The sequence below is a fragment of the Bufo bufo genome, chromosome 1 (assembly GCF_905171765.1).
Source record: "Bufo bufo chromosome 1, aBufBuf1.1, whole genome shotgun sequence".
Taxonomy (NCBI): domain Eukaryota; kingdom Metazoa; phylum Chordata; class Amphibia; order Anura; family Bufonidae; genus Bufo; species Bufo bufo.
This window is the reverse complement of record NC_053389.1, coordinates 653787682-653814490: the sequence shown is the minus strand read 5'-3', so window position 1 is coordinate 653814490 and position 26809 is coordinate 653787682. Positions and strand designations below refer to the sequence as shown.

General features: G+C 44.1%; 1 protein-coding gene across 2 annotated transcripts; it reads left to right on the top strand.

Annotated features, from left to right (window-relative positions):
* Window positions 1-1435: 1435 nt before the first annotated feature.
* On the top strand, window positions 1436-24696 carry LEO1 (LEO1 homolog, Paf1/RNA polymerase II complex component). Of its 2 annotated transcripts, none has more exons than XM_040413964.1 (12): window positions 1436-1573; window positions 3979-4941; window positions 5083-5196; window positions 6852-6949; window positions 8071-8216; window positions 11103-11187; window positions 12635-12729; window positions 12807-12941; window positions 14446-14581; window positions 14979-15162; window positions 23978-24084; window positions 24516-24696. In XM_040413964.1, the coding sequence occupies exons 1-12, from the start codon at window positions 1510-1512 to the stop codon at window positions 24621-24623; spliced, it is 2235 nt and encodes a 744-aa protein (XP_040269898.1). In that variant the 5' UTR covers window positions 1436-1509; the 3' UTR covers window positions 24624-24696. The 2 variants fall into 2 exon arrangements, with proteins under 2 accessions (XP_040269898.1, XP_040269899.1); XM_040413965.1 differs by having other exon boundaries at window positions 1449-1573; window positions 24519-24696.
* The last annotated feature ends 2113 nt before the right edge of the window (window positions 24697-26809 follow it).

Below are 26809 nucleotides of genomic sequence, written 5' to 3'. Positions count from 1 at the left end.
GAATTATTAGGAACACCTGTTCTATTTCTCATTAATGCAATTATCTAGTCAACCAATCACATGGCAGTTGCTTCAATGCATTTAGGGATGTGGTCCTGGTCAAGACAATCTCCTGAACTCCAAACTGAATGTCAGAATGGGAAAGAAAGGTGATTTAAGCAATTTTGAGCGTGGCATGGTTGTTGGTGCCAGACGGGCCGGTCTGAGTATTTCACAATCTGCTCAGTTACTGGGATTTTCACGCACAACCATTTCTAGGGTTTACAAAGAATGGTGTGAAAAGGGAAAAACATCCAGTATGCGGCAGTCCTGTGGGCGAAAATGCCTTGTGGATGCTAGAGGTCAGAGGAGAATGGGCCGACTGATTCAAGCTGATCGAAGAGCAACGTTGACTGAAATAACCACTCGTTACAACCGAGGTATGCAGCAAAGCATTTGTGAAGCCACAACACGCACAACCTTGAGGCGGATGGGCTACAACAGCAGAAGACCCCACCGGGTACCACTTATCTCCACTACAAATAGGAAAAAGAGGCTACAATTTGCACGAGCTCAAAATTGGACTGTTGAAGACTGGAAAAATGTTGCCTGGTCTGATGAGTCTCGATTTCTGTTGAGACATTCAAATGGTAGAGTCTGAATTTGGCGTAAACAGAATGAGAACATGCATCCATCCTCTGATGGCTACTTCCAGCAGGATAATGCACCATGTCACAAAGCTCGAATCATTTCAAATTGGTTTCTTGAACATGACAATGAGTTCACTGTTCTAAAATGGCCCCCACAGTCACCAGATCTCAACCCAATAGAGCATCTTTGGGATGTGGTGGAACGGGAGCTTCGTGCCCTGGATGTGCATCCCTCAAATCTCCATCAACTGCAAGATGCTATCCTATCAATATGGGCCAACATTTCTAAAGAATGCTATCAGCACCTTGTTGAATCAATGCCACGTAGAATTAAGGCAGTTCTGAAGGCAAAAGGGGGTCCAACACCGTATTAGTATGGTGTTCCTAATAATTCTTTAGGTGAGTGTATATATATGAATATATGGAATTATGTCACACCTCAGCTTCATAATAATATATATATATTTATGTATAATTATGTGAAACTCCAGCTGTGATCACAAGCAGACTTGAAACTACCGCTCCTAAAACAAAGGAAAAAAAATAATAAAACAGTATGCTGGGACATATAGTATACAACGTGCAGTACTGAAGACAATTTGGGGCATGAACTACATTTCCCAGCTTTCCTCGCACAGCTCTTGAACAAATGCGCATGCGCAGTTTCGGCAGTAAATTTCCCGGTATGCTTCACATATGTCGTTATGAAAATTAGTGTTAGAAGAGGAACCGCACACGGTTCACTGTGAATGTGGACTTCACAGTGACCGGCTGCGAATATTTCTGCACCGGGCAGGCCGGGGTTAATCCCTCCCTCCCCTTAGTAGTCTAGCCACTTCCGCTCCTGCGCACTTCCTGAGGTTCTCCAGCGAGGCCGGACATGGACATGTTGGAGGGTCTGTTCGGCAGCGATGCAGAGTCCGAAAATGAGCCGAAAGGAGACGGTGAGTATGGCTGACCGGTCTGTGGAGGAATGGTGTACCTCGCCGGCACCCGTACAGGGGCTCAGTCTGCTGTGTAGATGGACTTTTACCAGGACAGGCTCTCCAGGAGGAATGTGGCTGTAGAGCTGATCTGTTGTCAGGGGGCAGCACATCATTGGCAGGAACCAGTCCCTTGGCACATGTTGGGCAATGACAAGTCTAATTGAAGTTAGTTGGGTGGGCTCAGAAGCTGAGCTCTGCGGATGCTTTATTACTAGAGGTGTCACCATGGGGACAATACTACTATTCAGCAGTAAGGACACCCCAGCGCGGTGCACGGGGGACCCCCACTGACTTCTGATGGGGTCTGCCATAACTGACAGAAGGACGGATACCTGTAGAACAGACCCCATTACAAGTCAGTGAGGTCCATCAGGCAACTAATCCGGCCACGCATCATTGGTTCCTTTATAACTCAGAGCTAGGTTAATATATACCGTAGTTTGCAGGGGCACGGTTGTACTGTAGCAGATCCTACATTGTGACCCATATGTTTGACAAAGACCCCTTTGAGGCTTAAAACGTCACTGTATGTGTTGGTGACAGCAATGAAGATGTGAGTGGATTCGGTCAGCTGCTCTTATATTAGGCTAAGGCCACACTGTGCAATGCTGGATGTGGCCAAAACATGCCCCTGCTGCGCTGGTCCGTGGCCCACGATGTGCTGCGGATTAGTATCGCTCTGCCATGTGACTGTATGGCTAATGTTCCTCTTCTGGGACGTCTTCCAATCAAACTTGGATGGCCTATCCTTTGTTGCATGCACTTGTGTCTTTCCATGTCCAGTATCAGAATTGATGAAATAAAAAAAGAGCACATATGCACCACCTAATGCCCCATCATTTTGAGCACAGTGCTAACCAGCTGTATACAGCTATGCCATTACTAGAGCCCTGGACCCATCAGGCATCTATATGGTGAGTATCCGATCTTTTATTTTATCATACTTAGGGCTCACGCACACGATGCGGTATGCAAAAAATACGGATGACGTGCGTGTGCATTATGTATTTTGCGGAACGGAACAGCTGGCCCCTTATAGAACAGTCCTATCCTTGTCCATAATGCGGACAATGTTCTATTTTCTTTGCGTAATGGACACACGAAAACGGAATGCACACGGAGTAACTTCCGTTTTGTTTTATTTGCGGACCCATTGAAATGAATGGGACCGCAAAAAAAATAAATGGAACGGACACGGAAAGAATATACTTTTGTGTGCATAAGCCCGTAGGAGGTCTGGGGAGATTCTCTAATAAATTGTTCAACCCCCTTAAAGGGGTTCTCCGAGCTCTCCTATATCGATGATCTATCATCAGGATAGGTCATCAATATCAGATCGGCAGAAGTCCGACAACCGACACCCCCGCCAATCAGCTGTATGAGGAGATGGCGCGCGCACAGTGCCCACGTGCCCTCTCCCTTCTTTATTCCTGCTCTCCGCTGTATGTCTATGGGAGAGCAGCAGCGGCGGGCAGGAAGAGAGAAGGGTGCCTATCTGATATTGATGACCTAACCAGAGGATAGGTCGTCAATATTAAAAGGCCAGAGAACCCTTTTAAGGGACAGTTGAACCTTTGCAACCATTTTTAATTGTTCCAATGAAAAATAGTAACATTGTAAAAACTTTAAGAATTTAAAGGGGTATTCCCATCTGGGACATTTATGACATATCGATAGGATATACTATATGTATGTCTGATCGGTGCAGGCTCTACCTCTGGGATCCACTCCAATCTCGAGAATTGAGCCTGAAGTGAATGGAGAGGACACTGCGCATGTGCAGCATGCTCTCCACTGTTAAGGGTTCTTCCAAAAATAGCCAAAGAAGCGCACACGGCTATTTTTGGAAGTCTCATAGCAGTGAATGGAAAGTGGTCACCCCTTTATTCACCACTATGGTAATAGTAAAGTCAGCGCTTGCCTACTTCTGGCAGTCCCTTAGCGATGAATGGAGAGTGGGCATGTATGAGCAGCTTGCCTTCTGTTCAGTTCGGGGACCCATTCTGGACTTAGGAGTGGGCCCGCATCTATCAGACATTTATGGTATATCCTGTCAATATGCCATAAATGTCCCAGATTGGAAAAACCCTTTAAGAAAATTAGCAAATTTATACCGTATGTATTTAGAAAAATCAAGTTGTGGTTTGGTCCAATGTAGGTGGTACTGATCCTACTTTTGTAGGAGCTAAGGGGATAATCAGGTCTACTTGTGTGATACAAACTTCTGATTGTTGTGTCAGTACAAAATGTTGGACCTGGTATGTCTACATTATTGTAAAGGGCACCGGTACAATAACAGATATCTCCATGTATCATAATCCTGATGGTGAGCTAATCATATATGTTGTTATTTCCAATTTTAGAAGACTCGGACTCTGGATCTGGCTCTGACTCCGAACCAAGGAACGCTGCCTCAGTGAGTAATGCTTCTGCGAGTGACAGTGAACGGGATGATGATGAGGAGGGACATTCTGCTTTAAAACCCAGCAACAGGGAACTTTTTGGAGATGACAGTGAGGATGAAGCTGCGTCCCAACACAGTGGTAGTTACAACCATTCAGAAAGGTCTGATAATCAGTCTGAAGGTAATGCCCACTCTGATCAAGAAGAACATGATCAATCAGATGCTGAACAGCACAGTGGGTCTGAAAACATTCAGGATGAAGATGATGATAAAGGCCACCGATCTGACCGCAGCAGCCATCACTCTGATGCCGAAGGGTCAGAAAAAGATGTCCATTCTGAAGATGAAAAATGGGGCAGGGAGGGTAGAAGTGACCAGTCTGATGATGAGGAGAAGATTCAGAACTCAGATGATGAAGCACAGCATTCAGATGATGACAGAAATATGAGATCAGATGAAGAGATGCACAGGCAATCTGATGGAGAAGACCATGAAAACCAACAGTCTGATGAGGAGGATCGCAGACATCATTCTGATGACGATGACCAGAGACATTCTGATGATGAGAGACTGCATTCAGATGGTGAAGATCAGGATTACCATCAGCGATCAGATGATGATGATGAACCAAAGATTCAGAATTCAGATGATGAACAGGAACGACAGCAGTCAGATGAAGAGCAGCAGCATTCTGACGATGAAGATCATGAGCAGAGGCGACATTCAGATGACGATCAGAGGCGACATTCAGATGACGATCAGAGGCGACATTCAGATGACGATCAGAGGCGACATTCAGATGACGATCAGAGGCGACATTCAGATGACGATCAGAGGCGACATTCAGATGATGAACTTGACGGCCATCGCTCTGATGATGAGCAACAGCATTCAGATGGTGAAGAGCAGGAGCAAAAATCAGGTCCGTTTTATTTATAGATTTCCACTGCACCAACATATTGTCGGGAGAACTTTACAATCAACAAAGTTTTTTTTTGTTCTTTTAAAGTACATATTCTGCACAGTTATTCTTGTTCAGCATGTTTTCTGGTGTCTTTTATAGTATCAGGAAAAGGAAGCGATAGTGAAGAAGAGATTGTGCGGCAGAGGCCTAAGAAGAAGAAGAAGAGAAGACAGTCAGACTCTGAGTTAGATAGCGATGGGGAAACGCCAAAAGGTATGGAGTCCTTCTATATGCTTCAGGTTTTCTGCATGTACATTTATATTGCTTTTAAATCATGTCCTAGTGAGTGAAGAGTCTGAAGCTTTGATCAGCGGTAATCCAGATGCTGAGACTTCTTCCTCCCAAGCACTGAAACGAAGGGGCAGAAGCACTCACTTGAGCGATATGGCCATTTGACCGTCATTGGCTGTGCTTTGGTAGATGGCAGTGTATGGCCACATAGACGTTTTTAAGTCTGTACACAGGGAGCCCTAACTCTGAGGAGTGGTAGTCACAGTCAAAGGGGCACAACGCTCAGCTTAGAGCTTCTGGCCCATCAGTGGGGGTCTGACATGTTGCTATGATGTGTAAAAAATGTAGGAGACATCAGTTCCTTTAATATGTTGTGTCTTCTTAGCAGATTTTCAATTCCAAATATCTTTCTTGTCTAGTCATCACCAGACTATAAGTTGTTTCTTAATAGCTTGCAATTTTTTCAGCTCCTGCCATAAACAGCAGTCTGGATCTCGGGGCAGATGGCAAACTTAAATTTCTCCATCTGCCCTATGTTTAGATCACTCCACTTACAGCATCTTCAGTAAAACAAGCTTTCATTAAAGGGGTTCTCCGGGAAACTAAACTAATAAAAAAAAAGAAATATTATGTCATAGTAAAAACATTCATTCAAGTACCTTTTATTTATCGAAAGAAACTTGTTTTCCCTATGGCGTTATCATTGTGGGACCGTGAAATGGCTGCCATTAAGTCATTGTGTCAGAAACCCGTCCTAGGATGCCCAGTGCACTCACTAGGACGGGCTGCGTCAGCACCAGCAGCTCGAGACCCTGTTCAGCCTGAGGTAACCGCTACTTCCTGGGTGGGCTGACCGCTAGTGAGACGGGAACGCGCATATCAGAGCATGCGCACTGTGCTTAGGCAGTTCCCAGATCTGTAAAGAATAAATCAAGGCAACTGGACTTACTGTAGATTTCTTGAAAACAGTTCCCTGGAAACTGTGTTTGCGATCCGTTTGGATTCAGTTACCACGGACCATAACGCAATTCTATGACGGAATGCATAATGAAATGCCTTTAGAGTCCTCTCCTGCATAACGGAAACGGGACGTATCCGTTTTGCAGCCCATAGACTTCTATTATAACAGAATGAATAACGGAATGCCTCGAAAGGCAAATTTGCCGCTTCAGAGCCCTGCCAGGTGCCTGAGACGGATCGCAAACGGTCTCCAGGGAACTGTTTTCTCCCTTCCTCTTCACTGGGAACGGCCTAAGCACAGTGCGCATGCTCTGATATGCGCATTCCCGTCTCACTAGCGGTCAGCCCACCCAGGAAGTAGCTGTTACCTCAGGCTGTACAGGGTCTCGATCTGCTGGTGCTGACGCAGCCCGTCCTAGTGAGTGCACTGGGCATCCTAGGACGGGTTTCTGACGTAATGACTTAATGGCAGCCATTTTACGGTCCCACAATGATAACTCCCTAGGGAAAACGAGCTTCTTTTGATAAAGGTACTATGACATATTTATTTTTTAATTTAGTTTAATTTCCCAGAGAACCCCTTTAATTTAACTTTGAGGCTTTATTAAAATGAATAGAAGGTCCCAATAATGTTGAATAATATCTAATTAATTCCATGTTTTATAACTTATTTTAAGAGGGGAAAAAAGGTGCCTCCGATTTGTTTGGAGATGCAGATGATATTTCTTCAGATAGTGATGCTGAAATGAAGCCTCCAACTCCAGGCCAACCAATGGTATGTACCTGTGACCTGACAGTCAGTGTCTATCTCATCCATAGATCTTCTGTTTCTTGCTTAAACACATTCTGTATTCTAAGCAAATTATGGGACATGTCTGTGGAATCCACCCATGTTTGACATGAATGCACATATTCTTCTAATGAGGACCTATATCTATGTGTAGGTCAGCCCATAACTACTTCCCACTCTGTGTAGTAATAGTACATTGCTTCAGGCACTATTCGATTTGACTGTTTTGGTGCTATGATGGTGCACGATCAGGAGTCGTGCTTGCACCGTCACTTATGGGTACCAACTTCATATGCAGCCGGAACCCTGCTTCCATTGCCAGGATCGGAAATAACTCTTGATACTTGCAGTTGATCCCCTCATCTGAACAGTTAGAGTGAGGCGCAGGGTCAGACTGGCCACCAAATTACCAGAGGGTCCTCCAGTGGGCCAAGTCTCTGAAGCTACAGTGGGCCCCAAAGATCCAGGAGATTTAGAGCTGCCTTTAGAATTAATCACTTGCCACTAGGGTCTTTTTCTTTGATTCAAAACCGATAAGCCTTTATTGATGATATAGGGTTGGGCCTTGAAAATAATTTCCTCTGTTGGGGCCCAAGTAACCATAGCCCGACTCTTGAGACAGGGCTCCCTCTATCCTCCCATGCACCCCAGTGAAGTCATGTCATGGTAGCTGGAGACCTTTTGATGTCCTTTTGTGTTACTGCTACCGTTCCACCCTACCTCTAGCAAGATGTAAAAGTTCCTACAGAAGTACTACAGTGTATAGTTCAAGGCAAGTCCCTTAGGGGGCTAAAAAAATGTAAAAAACAGTTAAATAAAGTTTTTAAAAACAAAAATTAAATAATAAAAGACCTTTCCATTGCACCCGTTTTGATGCATCTCGTCCAGTTCTGTTGCAGCTGATATATAGACATAAAAGAAGTGCGTGAGTTGTTGTCTACATGGAGATTTCACTTGCATGTTAGTCACGGACCTAAGCAAAAAGGGCAAATAGCCAGGAGACAGACGCTGGGGGTGGACATAGTATTAAATATACCGTTATGCACGTACATATAATATCTAGCATCAGGCTGACTGATTTTCTGACCTTTTTCATGATACTGCAGGATGACTATGGAATCGACCAAGATCATCCTGAGGAGGAGCCCGCACCGGAGACCAGGATAGAAGTAGAGATCCCCAAAGTGAACACAGACCTTGGAAATGACTTATATTTTGTGAAGCTTCCTAACTTTCTCAGTGTTGAGCCCAGGTAAAGTACATTCAGGGCAAACATGAAAGGTAACTCCTGTGATAATTCAGTAGTACTGTATTCACTGCACCCACCAATCCCTGTGGAAAGTGAAGGTCCCAGTTTACTCTGTTCACATTTATGCTAAAAAATTGCAGTTTTTCTGCTCCTCTGATGGACACCACCAATGGACCCCATTGATATAATTAGTCCATCGGGTTGTCTGTCGCAGCAGCTGTGCTATATTTCCAGTCAGATATGACAGGGGCTCCTAACAGAACCTCAGATGGAAATGTGGGCAGAGCAAAACCTTTAGTTTGACACGTACATACACGCATTCTGTGTAGAGGCAGTTGACTTTTAGAGCTTGTGTTCTCAGAACAGCCGTACCTATATATGATTTACATAGGAGTGCTTTTCTCACAAAAACGTGTGATCACTGGGAGCTCCACTGATGAGTAGAATTGAGGTCCAGAATGCAGCGCTCAGAAGTTTCCGTCAGTCCTATATAGTCCTTAAATGGAGCAGTTGCACACAAATGACCACTGCTCTATTCAAATTCCTCCTGTCCACAAACTTTAGTAATCATTTGGGGTCACAGCAGTTGGATGCCATCCATTTTATATTAAAGGGGTTGTCGCGCTTCAGCAAATGGGATTTATTATGTAGATAGTTACCGTATTTATCGGTGTATAACACGCACAGGCGTATAACACGCACCTTCATTTTAAGAGGGAAATTTCAGGAAAAAAATTAAAATTTCAAATAAAGAACATATTGGATCTAGCATGCTGGCACTATTGTATCACCAGTTTTTGCACATATGGGAATTAGCATGTTAGCACTTTGTATAATTATTTTATAATTACCATATATTTTATCTGTTAATACCGTAAGTTGTTAATTCGTTAAGTTGTTACGCCGTACATAAAACCCCACTCCAGTTTACTTCACTACTTTACTTGTACCTGACGGGTACAAGTTCTCCTGCCTCAGACAGCAAACTCTCGCGAGTCTGCAAACTCTCGCAGTGCAGAGCGTTACCGTGGTTACGCTCCGACGGCCGCGAGAATTAGACGTGAGGAAGGCGCGGGTTGCCTGGGCTTGCCGTTGCCTACTGATTGCCGTTACTCACACTCCACACGCTGCTACTGATCCACTCACTGCTGTGCGGTATGTACATTATATCGGCGGTGTATATGGTGTATACGGTACTTGTTAATACTGTAAAAACATGGCTTCTTAACATTATATCGGTGTATAACACGCATACATCATTTGCCCCCTATCTTACTAATGTATTGTGATTGTCCATATTGCCTCCTTTGCCGGCTGGATTCATTTTTCCATTAAATTCTACACTGCTCGTTTCCTTGGTGACGACCAACCTGCAGTCCAGCAGTAGTAACCGTGCTTGCACACTATAGGAAAAAGCACTGGCTTACACCGACTCCCACGGACCCAACCACCAGAGAGGCTGGCACTTTTTCCTATAGTGTGCAAGCACGACCACCACTGCTAGATTGAATGGTGGTCGTAACCTTGGAAACTAGCAGTGTATAATGTGATGTAAAAAGAAATCCAGCCAGCAAAGGAGGCAATATTGATCATAATATATTAGTAAGTGGTTTGTATTAAAGGGGTTCTGCAGTTTGTTTAAACTGATGATCTATCCTCTGGATAGATCAGCATCTGATCGGCGGGGGTCCGACACCCGGGACCCCTGCCGATCAGCTGTTTATCTATCCTCTGGATAGATCAGCATCTGATCGGCGGGGGTCCGACACCCGGGACCCCTGCCGATCAGCTGTTTGAGAAGGCAGTGGCCTTCTCACTGTTTACCGCTGGCCCAGTGACGTCACGACTAGTATCAACTTGCCTGGGCGGGGCTAAGCTCTGTTCACTTGAATGGAGCTTAGCCCCGCCCAGGCTAGTTGATACAAGTCGTGACATCACTGGGCCAGCGGTAAACAGTGAGAAGGCCGCGGTGCTGCTGGAGCGCCGCTGTCTTCTCAAACAGCTGATCGGCAGGGGTCCCGGGTGTCGGACCCCTGCCGATCAGATGCTGATGATCTATCCTCTTATCCAGAGGATAGATCATCAGTTTAAACAAACTGCAGAACCCCTTTAACTTTTTCTACATGATAAATGCTATTTGCTGAAGTGAGACAACCCCTTTATTCACCTCTGGATAAGTGCTATCACCTCTCTGTTAATGCCTTGATATGTTATTACATCACAGGAACTATACATTTCCTGAAAATTAATGTAACGGTACGTAAGGAGTTGTGCCTGTGCTATTACTTTCAGGTGCCAGCTCTATTGCATAGCTGTCACCATGATCTGACGGCCGGGATTGGAGAAAACTCAGAACAGTCACTTAACCCCTTATGCTGACTACAGCATCTAAGTGGCTGACAAACTCTTTAAGTAAGGCACAGAATCCGTATTAAGCAGTGTTCCCCAACTCCAGTCCTCAGGGCTCACCTACCAGTCAGGATTTGAGAATATCCCACCGAATGAATACCAGTGGTAAGTCCTAATGCATTGACACTAATTATATCACCTGCTCAATACTAAGGAAATGACCAGCAGGTGGGCCCTGAGGACTGGAGTTGGGGAACTTTGCTATAAAGAATAGCTCTTTCATTTGGCAGCCCACTGACCTGGCGATCAGTTTACCATCTGCGAGTTGCCTAGAGTAAGGGGGTAAATGAGGTACACAGCTTTCATTTACCAGTATGTATTTGGAGTTTGGGGAAGTGGAATATGTATTGATGTGGTATAAGTGGAGGTGTATTATGATTTTAAATAGCGTCAGGTTTTTAACTTTGTGTTTCCTTATGATATTAATCTGAGTACGTTTAGAATTATTATACTTTGCTTAATGTACTTGTTTGTCTTTAGACCCTTTGATCCACAATATTACGAGGATGAGTTTGAAGATGAAGAAATGTTGGATGAAGAAGGAAGAACCAGGCTGAAACTAAAGGTATTTTTTCCATTCATTAGATTTTTCTATTCTTTTTTTTTTTTTCTCAATTCCATCATTAATGAGAGCCCATTGTCTTTTAGCGGCAGTTGGTGCACTTACATTTTTTTTAAATGGCTGCCGGAGCACTCCAGCGCTAAAAACCTGCTGTTACTAACAGCCTGTGATCGCAGCGCTGGCTCCTACTTAACAGCCAAGGTCGGACGAAGCGCTGACCCCAACTGTTAACACCTTGATCATGCTGTGATCCGTACGGCGTCACGTTTCCCACGATGACCCGATTGTAGCTGGGGGAGCAATACTCTAATCCCTGGGGACCTATGAAGGACCCCAGGGCTGTCTGCATTGTAAGCCTGCTGTTAGGTGCCACATTCTCATGCTGGGGTACATTTGTGTTATGGAGAGTATTATAGTATTTCAAATTCATGAGACAAGAAATCCTTGAACACAACTCCTTGCATACAAGCAAACTCAAAACCCCAAAAATTCAGCTATGCTCCCAATTTTTGTCTGCCTTTACAGCTCACCTGTGTGTGGATGTAGTATACAAGCATTGTATACTGTATATTTTCCCGTTTTGACACTGCACAGTAAATTACTGATAATCCACGTTCCTCAGATCTGGTGCAGTTCAACATTCCAGATTATTTAATGTTTTTCTGCACATGATGATTGAGATACTCTGTGGTCATCAGAGCCCTACATCCATATACCTAGGCCCCATGCTGGGCCTGCATGACTCCTCTAGGCCTCAGCATTCACCTTTTCTAAAATGTGAAATTCTGCCTTGTATATGATGCTTTTGGGGCTTAATGTGTACTTAGCAGCTGCGAAATTTCAGCTATTGATAAACCACTAGTCCCCATGTACCTCATTGGATTTTATTACTCTCTCCATTAGCAGGTCATTTGTTACGGCTAGGCTACACTGTCACTTTGCAAGAGACACACCTCACAAACCAAAGACTGCAGTAAATAGAAGTAAACCAGGTTATAAGTTACTACGACACAACATTGGCATAAAATCCAACAGAACTACACAGCAATACTTGCTTAGGAGATGTGTCTCAGCTAAAGTTGCCATGTAGACCGAGCCTTAATGGGGTTGTCCAGGACATATCTATTGATGTCCTGTACTCATGAAAGGCCATCAATATCTGGCAGGGGTCACTCACCCGCACCCCTGCCGCAGTTCAGGAGCAGGACCGGAACTACACAAGTCTGTCCAATGTGTAGTGGATGGAGCATTGTAGCTCTGGCATCGACTTCTGGCACTGGAGCTACCCCAAAACAGCTGATCGGCAGAGGTGCGGGGTGTCAAACCCCCATCAGTCAGATATTGAGGTCCTATCCTTTGCATAGGCCATCAATGGTAAAATCCTGGACAACCCCTTTAAGGTAGCTTGCCTGTTATAATAACTAGTGTGTTTTCTTTTTTCCACTAATAGGTTGAAAATACCATCAGGTGGAGAACACGCAAGGACGAGGAAGGAAATGATATTAGGGAGAGTAATGCACGGATTGTTAAATGGTCAGATGGCAGGTAAGTGTCGTCTGGCTGTGCTCATCTCCTTGCACTTTGAAACTTGTCTGACGTCATATTTGTCATTTTCCTTGCAGTATGTCCTTGCACTTGGGTAATGAAGTATTTGATGTGTATAAAGCTCCATTACAAGGAGACCACAACCATCTTTTTATCAGACAAGGAACAGGTTTACAAGGTCAGGCTGTATTCAAGACCAAGCTGACGTTCAGGTAAGGTGCTGTTCTCCACATTTTCCATCTTACTTATTGGATTTTCTTTTTTTTTAACCTTCTTTAATTCAGTTTTGGCAGGTTTGACTGCACTGACGGCAGCACTACATGCTTCTTTTTGAGGCATGGCAGTATAATTATTTCAGTGCATTTTTGAGACCCTTTGTTCTGGCATTATATAGTAATCATCGTGTAAATTCTAAGTTATAAGGAATACAAATAGCCATGCATCATTATTGATATAGGACTCATGAAACTAAATGACTTGCTTTTTTTGTGTATTCGTTAGTGTCGATATGGAAATTTTGTTAGGATACGAATATGCAAGACATTTTGTGATTATTTGTCAGACCTAAATCTGGACTTTATATCCAGGGCCTCATGGATGCGGTCTGTGTTCTACAGATCCTTAAGAGGACACCCATAGTAGTGCAGAAGGCATTTGCTTTATCTCAATTTCAATATGGCGGTGTATATATATGTTTTCTTTGGTTTATATATCTGTCAGACAGAAAAAAATCATGACTTATTCCATCGCATGTTTTATATATACAGAGTTTTTCTCCCTTAGAAGCGTTGCTCCTAGACCATAATAGCGCCATAGCACTCGGCGCATTGTAAGGCTGTAGTATGAAGACTGTGATGCTGTACAGTCTCCATGCTTGTGTATGAGGCCCAAGGTAGGGCTGTGCAGATTGCAAAAGCCAGGTAGCCAGTGCACCTAGAAATTTGCTGCTGGTGAATAGGGCTGCAGCTATCGATTATTTTAGTAATCAAGTATTATATCGATTAATCCAATGATTAATCTTGTACTCTAATAAGAAAAAACTAAGAGAATGTTTTCTATAAAACTCATCAGCCCCAGTGCCATCAGTACCCCCTCCAATGCAATTAGTTCCTCCAGCAGTGCCACTAGTTCCCCCTCCAATGCCACCAAGTCCTCCCCCCATGCCATCAGCTCCTCCCAGTGCCACCAGCAGCCCCACTGCCTTCAGTGCCCATCCGCAGCGTCAGTGAACCTTTCCTGTAGGGGTGCTGCCGACACTCCAGAGATCTTCCATCCTTTTCACACGCTGCACTGGGACCTGACGTCACACAGCATCAGGTCATAGTGCGTGCTTACGTGCACTGTGTCCTGACGATGTGTGTACGTCAGGATGCAGTGCAGCACTGTGCGGACAGGTGGATGACCACGGAGCGTGAGTAATAGCAAGCTCTTCACTCACACGCCGTGGTCACATGGCACAAACGAATCATCAATGGTAATCGTTTCAGCCCTACTGGTGAATACACGTTGTTTTCTATGGGTATGTATGGGAATTCCTATAATGTGTCTCCAGGTGTGCTCTAAATGCTACGGCAAATAGCCCACTCTTTAAATATAAGATGTATTTATAGACTGCAAAGTCAAATAAGCCTCTTTTTATTATTGCTATATGTTTTTATTGGATACGACTAGCCTGTCACAAACTGCTCTTTTACATATATTTGTATTTTCCCTCAGGCCTCATTCCACCGACAGCGCCACTCACAGGAAGATGACCCTGTCCCTTGCAGACAGATGTTCTAAGACTCAGAAGATCAGGATTCTTCCGATGGCAGGACGTGATCCAGAGTCTCAAAGAACAGAAATGATTAAGGTAAAACATTTGACCTCCTATGTATTTTGGATGATAAGTAAATTTATTTTGCGAGATAACAAGTATATAGAAGAACGGACAGGCTGGTTTGGAGTATTCCTTAACCCACATTATGTTTGTATAGTAAACTACCAATGAGCCAGCTTAGTACATATTACTTTTCTAGAGTGACAACTATAATGCTGTCACTACAAGACTTTGACAGCGGGCCATCAGGTTTTTTGTTTGGGTTCCAGCATTCAGACAGTGCTTTGTCATTAAAAATATTGGGACCATTAATGGAAACCACATAGCAGAAATGTGAACAGAACCTCAATGCTGTCTATATAATTAAATCAGTTTTTGTAAACTACAGCTCAAAATAGTGATATTTAATTATCTTCTTGTTTCCATGCAGAAAGAAGAAGAGAGACTGAAAGCATCAATCCGCAGAGAGTCACAGCAGCGCAGAGTCAAAGAAAAGCAGCACCAGCGTGGGCTAAGCGCTAATTACCTGGAGCCTGACCGCTATGATGATGAAGACGAAGGAGAAGAGTCGATCAGCCTGGCGGCCATCAAGAACAGATATAAAGGAGGGAGAGGTAAAAAAACATTATGAAGTCCCATCAGTGTTCATGAAGTTTTAACCACCTCCGGACCGCCTAACGCAGGATCGCGTTCCGGAGGTGGCAGCGCTGCGCACAGTCAAGCATATACGCGTCATCTCGCGAGACGCGAGATTTCCTGTGAACGCGCGCACACAGGCGCGCGCGCTCACAGGAACGGAAGGTAAGATAGTTGATCTCCAGCCTGCCAGCGGCGATCGTTCGCTGGCAGGCTGGAGATGTGTTTTTTTTAACCCCTAACAGGTATATTAGACGCTGTTTTGATAACAGCGTCTAATATACCTGCTACCTGGTCCTCTGGTGGTCCCCTTTGTTTGGATCGACCACCAGAGGACACAGGTAGCTCAGTAAAGTAGCACCAAGCACCACTACACTACACTACACCCCCCCCCCATCACTTATTAACCCCTTATTAGCCCCTGATCACCCCTAATCACCCCTGATCACCCCATATAGACTCCCTGATCACCCCCCTGTCATTGATTACCCCCCTGTCATTGATCAACCCCCTGTAAAGCTCCATTCAGACGTCCGCATGATTTTTACGGATCCACTGATAGATGGATCGGATCCGCAAAACGCATCCGGACGTCTGAATGAAGCCTTACAGGGGCATGATCAATGACTGTGGTGATCACCCCATATAGACTCCCTGATCACCCCCCTGTCATTGATTACCCCCCTGTCATTGATTACCCCCCTGTAAAGCTCCATTCAGATGTCCGCATGATTTTTACGGATGCACTGATACATGGATCGGATCCGCAAAACGCATCCGGTCGTCTGAATGAAGCCTTACAGGGGCATGATCAATGACTGTGGTGATCACCCCCCTGTCATTGATTACCCCCCTGTAAAGCTCCATTCAGATGTCCGCATGATTTTTACGGATGCACTGATAGATGGATCGGATCCGCAAAACGCATCCGGACGTCTGAATGAAGCCTTACAGGGGCATGATCAATGACTGTGGTGATCACCCCATATAGACTCCCTGATCACCCCCCTGTCATTGATTACCCCCCTGTCATTGATTACCCCCCTGTAAAGCTCCATTCAGATGTCCGCATGATTTTTACGGATGCACTGATAGATGGATCGGATCCGCAAAACGCATCCGGACGTCTGAATGAAGCCTTACAGGGGCATGATCAATGACTGTGGTGATCACCCCATATAGACTCCCTGATCACCCCCCTGTAAAGCTCCATTCAGATGTCCGCATGATTTTTACGGATGCACTGATACATGGATCGGATCCGCAAAACGCATCCGGTCGTCTGAATGAAGCCTTACAGGGGCATGATCAATGACTGTGGTGATCACCCCCCTGTCATTGATTACCCCCCTGTAAAGCTCCATTCAGATGTCCGCATGATTTTTACGGATGCACTGATAGATGGATCCGATCCGCAAAACGCATCCGGACGTCTGAATGAAGCCTTACAGGGGCATGATCAATGACTGTGGTGATCACCCCATATAGACTCCCTGATCACCCCCCTGTCATTGATCACCCCCCTGTCATTGATTACCCCCCTGTAAAGCTCCATTCAGATGTCCGCATGATTTTTACGGATGCACTGATAGATGGATCGGATCCGCAAAACGCATCCGGACGTCTGAATGAAGCCTTACAGGGGCATGATCAATGACTGTGGTGATCACCCCATATAGACTCCCTGATCACCCCCCTGTCATTGATCACCCCCCTGTCATTGATCACCCCCCTGTCATTGATCACCCCCCTGTCATTTAGCACCCCTCTGTAAGGCTCCATTCAGATATTTTTTTGGCCCAAGTTAGCAGAATTTTTTTTTTTTTTTCTTACAAAGTCTCATATTCCACTAACTTGTGTCAAAAAATAAAATCTCACATGAACTCACCATACCCCTCACGGAATCCAAATGCGTAAAATTTTTTAGACATTTATATTCCAGACTTCTTCTCACGCTTTAGGGCCCCTAGAATGCCAGGGCAGTATAAATACCCCACATGTGACCCCATTTCGGAAAGAAGACACCCCCAGGTATTCCGTGAGGGGCATATTGAGTCCATGAAAGATTGAAATTTTTGTCCCAAGTTAGCGGAACGGGAGACTTTGTGAGAAAAAAATTAAAAATATCAATTTCCGCTAACTTGTGCCAAAAAAAAAAAATTTCTATGAACTCGCCATGCCCCTCATTGAATACCTTGGGGTGTCTTCTTTCCAAAATGGGGTCACATGTGGGGTATTTATACTGCCCTGGCATTCTAGGGGCCCCAAAGCGTGAGAAGAAGTCTGGTATCCAAATGTCTAAAAATGCCCTCCTAAAAGGAATTTGGGCACCTTTGCGCATCTAGGCTGCAAAAAAGTGTCACACATCTGGTATCGCCGTACTCAGGAGAAGTTGGGGAATGTGTTTTGGGGTGTCATTTTACATATACCCATGCTGGGTGAGAGAAATATCTTGGTCAAATGCCAACTTTGTATAAAAAAATGGGAAAAGTTGTCTTTTGCCAAGATATTTCTCTCACCCAGCATGGGTATATGTAAAATGACACCCCAAAACACATTCCCCAACTTCTCCTGAATACGGCGATACCACATGTGTGACACTTTTTTGCAGCCTAGGTGGGCAAAGGGGCCCATATTCCAAAGAGCACCTTTAGGATTTCACAGGTCATTTACCTACTTACCACACATTAGGGCCCCTGGAAAATGCCAGGGCAGTATAACTACCCCACAAGTGACCCCATTTTGGAAAGAAGACACCCCAAGGTATTCCGTGAGGGGCATGGCGAGTTCCTAGAATTTTTTATTTTTTGTCACAAGTTAGTGGAAAATGCTTATTTTTTTTTTTTTTTTTTTTTTCATACAAAGTCTCATATTCCACTAACTTGTGACAAAAAATAAAAACTTCCATGAACTCACTTTGCCCATCAGCGAATACCTTGGGGTCTCTTCTTTCCAAAATGGGGTCACTTGTGGGGTAGTTATACTGCCCTGGCATTCTAGGGGCCCAAATGTGTGGTAAGGAGTTTGAAATCAAATTCTGTAAAAAATGACCTGTGAAATCCGAAAGGTGCTCTTTTGAATATGGGCCCCTTTGCCCACCTCGGCTGCAAAAAAGTGTCACACATCTGGTATCTCCGTAATCGGGAGAAGTTGGGGAATGTGTTTTGGGGTGTCATTTTACATATACCCATGCTGGGTGAGAGAAATATCTTGGCAAAAGACAACTTTTCCCATTTTTTTATACAAAGTTGGCATTTGACCAAGATATTTATCTCACCCAGCATGGGTATATGTAAAAAGACACCCCAAAACACATTCCTCAACTTCTCCTGAATACAGAGATACCAGATGTGTGACACTTTTTTGCAGCCTAGGTGGGCAAAGGGGCCCACATTCCAAAGAGCACCTTTCGGATTTCACAGGTCATTTACCTACTTACCACACATTTGGGCCCCTAGAATGCCAGGGCAGTATAACTACCCCACAAGTGACCCCATTTTGGAAAGAAGAGACCCCAAGGTATTCGCTGATGGGCATAGTGAGTTCATGGAAGTTTTTATTTTTTGTCACAAGTTTGTGGAATATGAGACTTTGTATGAAAAAAAAAAAAAAAAAAAAAATCATCATTTTCCACTAACTTGTGACAAAAAATAAAAAATTCTAGGAACTCGCCATGCCCCTCACGGAATACCTTGGGGTGTCTTCTTTCCAAAATGGGGTCACTTGTGGGGTAGTTATACTGCCCTGGTATTCTAGGGGCCCAAATGTGTGGTAAGGAGTTTGAAATCAAATTCAGGAAAAAATGAGGAGTGAAATCCGAAAGGTGCTCTTTGGAATATGGGCCCCTTTGCCCACCTAGGCTGCAAAAAAGTGTCACACATCTGGTATCCCCGTACTCAGGAGAAGTTGAGGAATGTGTTTTGGGGTGTCTTTTTACATATACCCATGCTGGGTGAGATAAATATCTTGGTCAAATGACAACTTTGTATAAAAAAATGGGAAAAGTTGTCTTTTGCCAAGATATTTCTCTCACCCAGCATGGGTATATATAAAATGACACCCCAAAACACATTCCCCACCTTCTCCTGAGTACGGAGATACCAGATGTGTGACACTTTTTTGCAGCCTAGGTGGGCAAAGGGGCCCATATCTCAAAGAGCACCTTTCGGATTTCACAGGTCATTTTTTACAGAATTTGATTTCAAACTCCTTACCACACATTTGGGCCCCTAGAATGCCAGGGCAGTATAACTACCCCACAAGTGACCCCATTTTGGAAAGAAGAGACCCCAAGGTATTCGCTGATGGGCATAGTGAGTTCATAGAAGTTTTTATTTTTTGTCACAAGTTAGTGGAATATGAGACTTTGTAAGGAAAAAAAAAAAAATCATCATTTTCCGCTAACTTGTGACAAAAAATAAAAAGTTCTATGAACTCACTATGCCCATCAGCGAATACCTTAGGGTGTGTACTTTCAGAAATGGGGTCATTTGTGGGGTGTTTGTACTGTCTGGGCATTGTAGAACCTCAGGAAACATGACAGGTGCTCAGAAAGTCAGAGCTGCTTCAAAAAGCGGAAATTCACATTTTTGTACCATAGTTTGTAAACGCTATAACTTTTACCCAAACCATTTTTTTTTTACCCAAACATTTTTTTTTTATCAAAGACATGTAGAACTATAAATTTAGAGCAAAATTTCTATATGGATGTCGTTTTTTTTTGCAAAATTTTACAACTGAAAGTGAAAAATGTCATTTTTTTGCAAAAAAAATCGTTAAATTTCGATTAATAACAAAAAAAGTAAAAATGTCAGCAGCAATGAAATACCACCAAATGAAAGCTCTATTAGTGAGAAGAAAAGGAGGTAAAATTCATTTGGGTGGTAAGTTGCATGACCGAGCAATAAACGGTGAAAGTAGTGTAGGTCAGAAGTGTAAAAAGTGGCCTGGTCTTTCAGGGTGTTTAAGCACTGGGGGCTGAGGTGGTTAAATCTGTCTTTTTTTTACTCCACATGTCCACCAGGGGGCACACTGAAGAATGTCTGGCTTCTAAAAGACATTCTTTATTGGGCTGTATGCTTGCACAGTAGCTTTCATTTAACCACCCCCGGACCGCTGTACGCAGATTCGCGTTCCGGCGGTGGCAGCCCTGCGCTCAGCGACGCATATACGCGTCATCTCGCGTGAGCCGGGATTTCCTGTGAACGCGCGCACACAGGCGCGCGCGCTCACAGGAACGGAAGGTAAGAGAGTTGATCTCCAGCCTGCCAGCGGCGATCGTTCGCTGGCAGGCTGGAGATGTGTTTTTTTTAACCCCTAACAGGTATATTAGACGCTGTTTTGATAACAGCGTCTAATATACCTGCTACCTGGTCCTCTGGTGGTCCCCTTTGTTTGGATCGACCACCAGAGGACACAGGTAGCTCAGTAAAGTCCCACCAAGCACCACTACACTACACTACACCCCCCCCGTCACTTATTAACCCCTTATTAGCCCCTGATCACCCCATATAGACTCCCTGATCACCCCCTTGTCATTGATTACACCCCTGTCATTGATCAACCCCCTGTAAAGCTCCATTCAGATGTCCGCATGATTTTTACGGATGCACTGATAGATGGATCGGATCCGCAAAACGCATCCGGACGTCTGAATGAAGCCTTACAGGGGCATGATCAATGACTGTGGTTATCACCCCATATAGACTCCCTGATCACCCCCCTGTCATTGATCACCCCCCCTGTCATTGATTACCCCCCTGTAAAGCTCCATTCAGATGTCCGCATGATTTTTACGGATGCACTGATAGATGGATCGGATCCGCAAAACGCATCCGGACGTCTGAATGAAGCCTTACAGGGGCATGATCAATGACTGTGGTTATCACCCCATATAGACTCCCTGATCACCCCCCTGTTATTGATTACACCCCTGTCATTGATTACACCCCTGTCATTGATTACCCCCCTGTCATTGATCACCCCCCTGTAAAGCTCCATTCAGATGTCCGCATTATTTTTACGGATGCACTGATAGATGGATCGGATCCGCAAAACGCATACGGACGTCTGAATGAAGCCTTACACGGGCGTGATCAATGACTGTGGTTATCACCCCATATAAACTCCCTGATCACCCCCCCTGTCATTGATCACCCCCCCTGTCATTGATCACCCCCCCTGTCATTGATCACCCCCCCTGTCATTGATCACCCCTCTGTAAGGCTCCATTCAGACATTTTTTTGGCCCAAGTTAGCGGAATTTTATTTTTTTTTTTTCTTACAAAGTCTCATATTCCACTAACTTGTGTCAAAAAATAAAATCTCACATGAACTCACCATACCCCTCACGGAATCCAAATGCGTAAAATTTTTTAGACATTTATATTCCAGACTTCTTCTCACGCTTTGGGGCCCCTAGAATGCCAGGGCAGTATAAATACCCCACATGTGACCCCATTTCGGAAAGAAGACACCCCCAGGTATTCCGTGAGGGGCATATTGAGTCCATGAAAGATTTAAATTTTTGTCCCAAGTTAGCGGAACGGGAGACTTTGTGAGAAAAAAAATAAAAAATATCAATTTCCGCTAACTTGTGCCCAAAAAAAAAAATTTCTATGAACTCGCCATGCCCCTCATTGAATACCTTGGGGTGTCTTCTTTCCAAAATGGGGTCACATGTGGGGTATTTATACTGCCCTGGCATTCTAGGGGCCCCAAAGCGTGAGAAGAAGTCTGGTATCCAAATGTCTAAAAATGCCCTCCTAAAATGAATTTGGGCCCCTTTGCGCATCTAGGCTGCAAAAAAGTGTCACACATGTGGTATCGCCGTACTCAGGAGAAGTTGGGGAATGTGTTTTGGGGTGTCATTTTACATATACCCATGCTGGGTGAGATAAATATCTTGGTCAAATGCCAACTTTGTATAAAAAAATGGGAAAAGTTGTCTTTTGCCAAGATATTTCTCTCACCCAGCATGGGTATATGTAAAATGACACCCCAAAACACATTCCCCAACGTCTCCTGAATACGGCGATACCACATGTGTGACACTTTTTTTCAGCCTAGGTGGGCAAAGGGGCCCACATTCCAAAGAGCACCTTTAGGATTTCACAGGTCATTTACCTACTTACCACACATTAGGGCCCCTGGAAAATGCCAGGGCAGTATAACTACCCCACAAGTGACCCCATTTTGGAAAGAAGACACCCCAAGGTATTCCGTGAGGGGCATGGCGAGTTCCTAGAATTTTTTATTTTTTGTCACAAGTTAGTGGAAAATGATGTTTTTTTTTTTTTTTTTCCATACAAAGTCTCATATTCCACTAACTTGTGACAAAAAATAAAAACTTCCATGAACTCACTATGCCCATCAGCGAATACCTTAGGGTCTCTTCTTTCCAAAATGGGGTCACTTGTGGGGTAGTTATACTGCCCTGGCATTCTAGGGGCCCAAATGTGTGGTAAGGAGTTTGAAATCAAATTCTGTAAAAAATGACCTGTGAAATCCGAAAGGTGCTCTTTTGTATATGGGCCCCTTTGCCCACCTAGGCTGCAAAAAAGTGTCACACATCTGGTATCTCCGTAATCGGGAGAAGTTGGGGAATGTGTTTTGGGGTGTCATTTTACATATACCCATGCTGGGTGAGAGAAATATCTTGGCAAAAGACAACTTTTCCCATTTTTTTATACAAAGTTGGCATTTGACCAAGATATTTATCTCACCCAGCATGGGTATATGTAAAATGACACCTCAAAACACATTCCCCAACTTCTCCCGAGTACGGAGATACCAGATGTGTGACACTTTTTTGCAGCCTAGGTGGGCAAAGGGGCCCATATTCCAAAGAGCACCTTTAGGATTTCACAGGTCATTTTTTTACAGAATTTGATTTCAAACTCCTTACCACACATTTGGGCCCCTAGAATGCCAGGGCAGTATAACTACCCCACAAGTGACCCCATTTTGGAAAGAAGAGACCCCAAGGTATTCGCTGATGGGCATAGTGAGTTCATAGAACTTTTTATTTTTTGTCACAAGTTAGTGGAATATGAGACTTTGTAAGAAAAAAAAAAAAAATCATCATTTTCCGCTAACTTGTGACAAAAAATAAAAAGTTCGATGAACTCACTATGCCCATCAGCGAATACCTTAGGGTGTGTACTTTCCGAAATGGGGTCATTTGTGGGGTGTTTGTACTGTCTGGGCATTGTAGAACCTCAGGAAACATGACAGGTGCTCAGAAAGTCAGAGCTGCTTCAAAAAGCGGAAATTCACATTTTTGTACCATAGTTTGTAAACTCTATAACTTTTACCCAAACATTTTTTTTTTATCAAAGACATGTAGAACAATAAATTTAGAGCAAAATTTATATATGGATGTCGTTTTTTTTGCAAAATTTTACAACTGAAAGTGAAAAATGTCATTTTTTTGCAAAAAAATCGTTAAATTTCGATTAATAACAAAAAAAGTAAAAATGTCAGCAGCAATGAAATACCACCAAATGAAAGCTCTATTAGTGAGAAGAAAAGGAGGTAAAATTCATTTGGGTGGTAAGTTGCATGACCGAGCAATAAACGGTGAAAGTAGTGTAGGTCAGAAGTGTAAAAAGTGGCCTGGTCTTTCAGGGTGTTTAAGCACTGGGGGCTGAGGTGGTTAAAAAGTATGGTGTAGTGTTTCTCAGTGGAGTTTTACGTTCTCGATTTGCTTCTGTCACATTTGATAATCAATTACTGCTGTACATTCTGCTTGAGAATGACATGAATTATATGGACCGTTGACATGTTTTACAGAGGAAAGAGCCCGTATCTACTCATCGGACAGTGATGAAGGTTCAGATGATGACAAAGCTCAGAGATTACTCAAAGCAAAGAAACTGAACAGTGATGACGATGACGAGGTGAGTCTAGTACTGTTTTCACAGACAAGCTGGCTTACGTACCTTCTGATGGCCAGGCATACTTACCTATTTATAACCTATGTGGTTTCTACACGTTTTATACATTTAATCTTATTTAGTCCTTCCAAATATTGCAGCACTATACAGAAAATATAACCATTTCCATGCACCCCAGCCTTATTCGAGCCTATAAATGAGTGTTCAACACTCACTTATACCCCTCGTAACTGCTGACTACTGAGTTGTATATGGTATTATCAAGAGCAAGTTAATTGTGGATTTATTGTTGAGCTTCACGTTGCCTCTGTGCCCCAACCATGGCTTGCCTAAAATGAGCAGTACCAATCAAAACGCCCCGTGGACTCCAAGTCTGCTGAATATGTCCTATATTAATGAGCATTGGAATTCTTACTTCTCATTCCCCTGTCTAGGAGGGAGAGCCGTCAAAGAAGAGGAAGGCAGATGATGAAGACAAAGCCAACAAAAAGCACAAGAAATATGTCATTAGTGATGAGGAGGATGAAGATGAGGATTTGTAACATGCGTATATATATATATTTTATGTTGTACATAGATGGGATTCTGTTAATTAAATACATTTGCAAAATTCAACGGTTCTTAAAATGATTTTTGCTACATAACTAAACATAAAACTGAATATTTACACACTGCTCTATCTATTGAAGAGAATTATGAACTGTTGGAACTATAACTGATTATAGGGCTTTTGTGTGACTTCAGAATTGCATGTGACATCAAAATTTGATTACATACTGAAGCAGAGAGATAGAAATGAATATAATATGCTGATGTCTAGTACTGCTGGTCACTGTAGTTCAGTTCCTTGAAAGTGAATGTCCGTAAGCTGTAGTGCCAGGCTTAGCCGCAACCCTACACTGTGTGAGTATACATTAAATGGTGGCGTGGCTGATTGTCAAGAGTGCCTGCATTTGAACTTAAATATTGATGGGCTGCCCAAGGTTCATTTTGAATTTGAGGTCTAACATAGTGAAATTGTTGTGTACTTGAAAAATATTTTCTGATGGTGGCAAAAAATTAAGACTTCAGAAACAAGAGACCCTACAAGATGGTCAGGGTTTAGACTTCTCATCAGTTATATCCAGAGTGTGCCCTAGAGCAAGAAGAACCCAGTATAATGTACTAATAAAATGTAACCTTTATTCCCCACTTATTAATAGAACTCTAGTATTACCGGTAATTAAAACCACAAGTGTTTGCCTGGGGAGTGGCCTACTGCAGCATGGAGTAGGACGCGTGTTACATTGCTCCTGACAAAATCCTGAAGTAAAGGCTCGTTCTCGGCCAGCCAGTGGAGGCAAGTGGCTCGTTTTGTTTCACAAACTGCAGTGGCTCCCTCTGCCCCTGTGTTCGGTGCCAGAAATCATGCCGAAGCGGGGGAAAAGCGGTGCCCGTATGGAGAAGGTGGAGGCCGGCCAAGATGGCGCCGGAACAGTGGAGGAAGACACCGTGCAGGAGGCGAGCGGCACGAGCATAGTGGCTCGCCTCAGTAGATATGCCAGGGTGCCAAGCAGAACACCGCAGCGCTCACAGGCTGTGGCAGGTGACCATTTCTCCTCCTCAGACCGGGAGGAACATTCCTCTGATGAAAAGGGGGGGGCAGGGGCACTGGTGACCGGAGCTCTGGGTCCCTCATTAACGCTCAGGGCTGTGCTGATATCCCTTCTGAGCCCTCCTCTGAGAAAGAGCATACATTAAAAGATGTACTGAAAGCAGTAGCCTGCTGCAACACCTCGCTTAAAGCTCTTCACTTACAATTGGGCAGTTTGAGAGAAGATATAGCGCTGATCAGACATGATGTGCACAAGATAAATGAAAGAACCTTAGAGGTTGAGAAAAGAGTCTCTGACTTCCGGTTCCGGCGCTGGAATGCAGGACGTGGAGTAAGTGAGCTCCGGCGCCTGACTCCCTGTTAACTCCTGCGCTCCGTTCACAGCGGCACTACGGGACTCCGAAAGTTACCTGGGAGTACCCACACAACGGCGGTACCCGGTCCATGGACCGTTATCTTTTGCGGAGCGGCAGACGGCAAATTAAAAGCGGTACAAGTCTGACCGGAAGTATCAAGCTGGGCAAGATGGCGGATTCCCGCCCTGCATCCCCGTCTGACAGCACAGGAGCTGATAAAGCGGCGGCAGAAAGTGTAAAGCCGACTGATGATTTGCTCAGAATCGATTACAAAACTTTAGCCATTGAAGTGGCAAAGTACCTAGCTCCGGATATTAAGGAGACACTCGCCAAGACTCTTACACAGTCTCTGCATGATACAGTGGCGAGGCACGAAGCGTGCATAGAGGAGCTGGAACAAAGAGTCGCGACCATGGAGGATGATGTCTTCAGATACAGTCGTGATAATCAGGATCTGTTTAAACAGAACATTATACTGAAAGACCGTTTAGAAGACCTAGAAAATAGGTCTAGGCGGAATAATTTACGGATAGTGGGCTTGCCAGAGAGTATCAAGCAGCCAGCTCTGAGAGAAATCTGTGAGGTTGAGTTACCACAAGCCCTAAATCTGAGTGGGAGGCATAAAGTGGAGAGGGTTCACCGAGTGGGACCTGCTATTGACTCTCAGGGGCAAAGTAACACCAGCCCCCAGAACATACCCTCAAAACAACGCCAAGTCATCATGCGGTTCCTAGATTATACAGACAAGGAATCAATCTTGAGGGCCTTTAGAGCTCGC

Coding starts and splice junctions, on each gene's coding strand:
- LEO1 (XM_040413964.1), top strand. CDS start 1,510: ATGGACATGTTGGAGGGTCTGTTCGGCAGCGATGCAGAGTCCGAAAAT. Junction 11,188..12,634: donor GAACCAGGCTGAAACTAAAG/GTATTTTTTCCA, acceptor TTCCACTAATAG/GTTGAAAATACCATCAGGTG. Junction 24,085..24,515: donor ACAGTGATGACGATGACGAG/GTGAGTCTAGTA, acceptor TCCCCTGTCTAG/GAGGGAGAGCCGTCAAAGAA.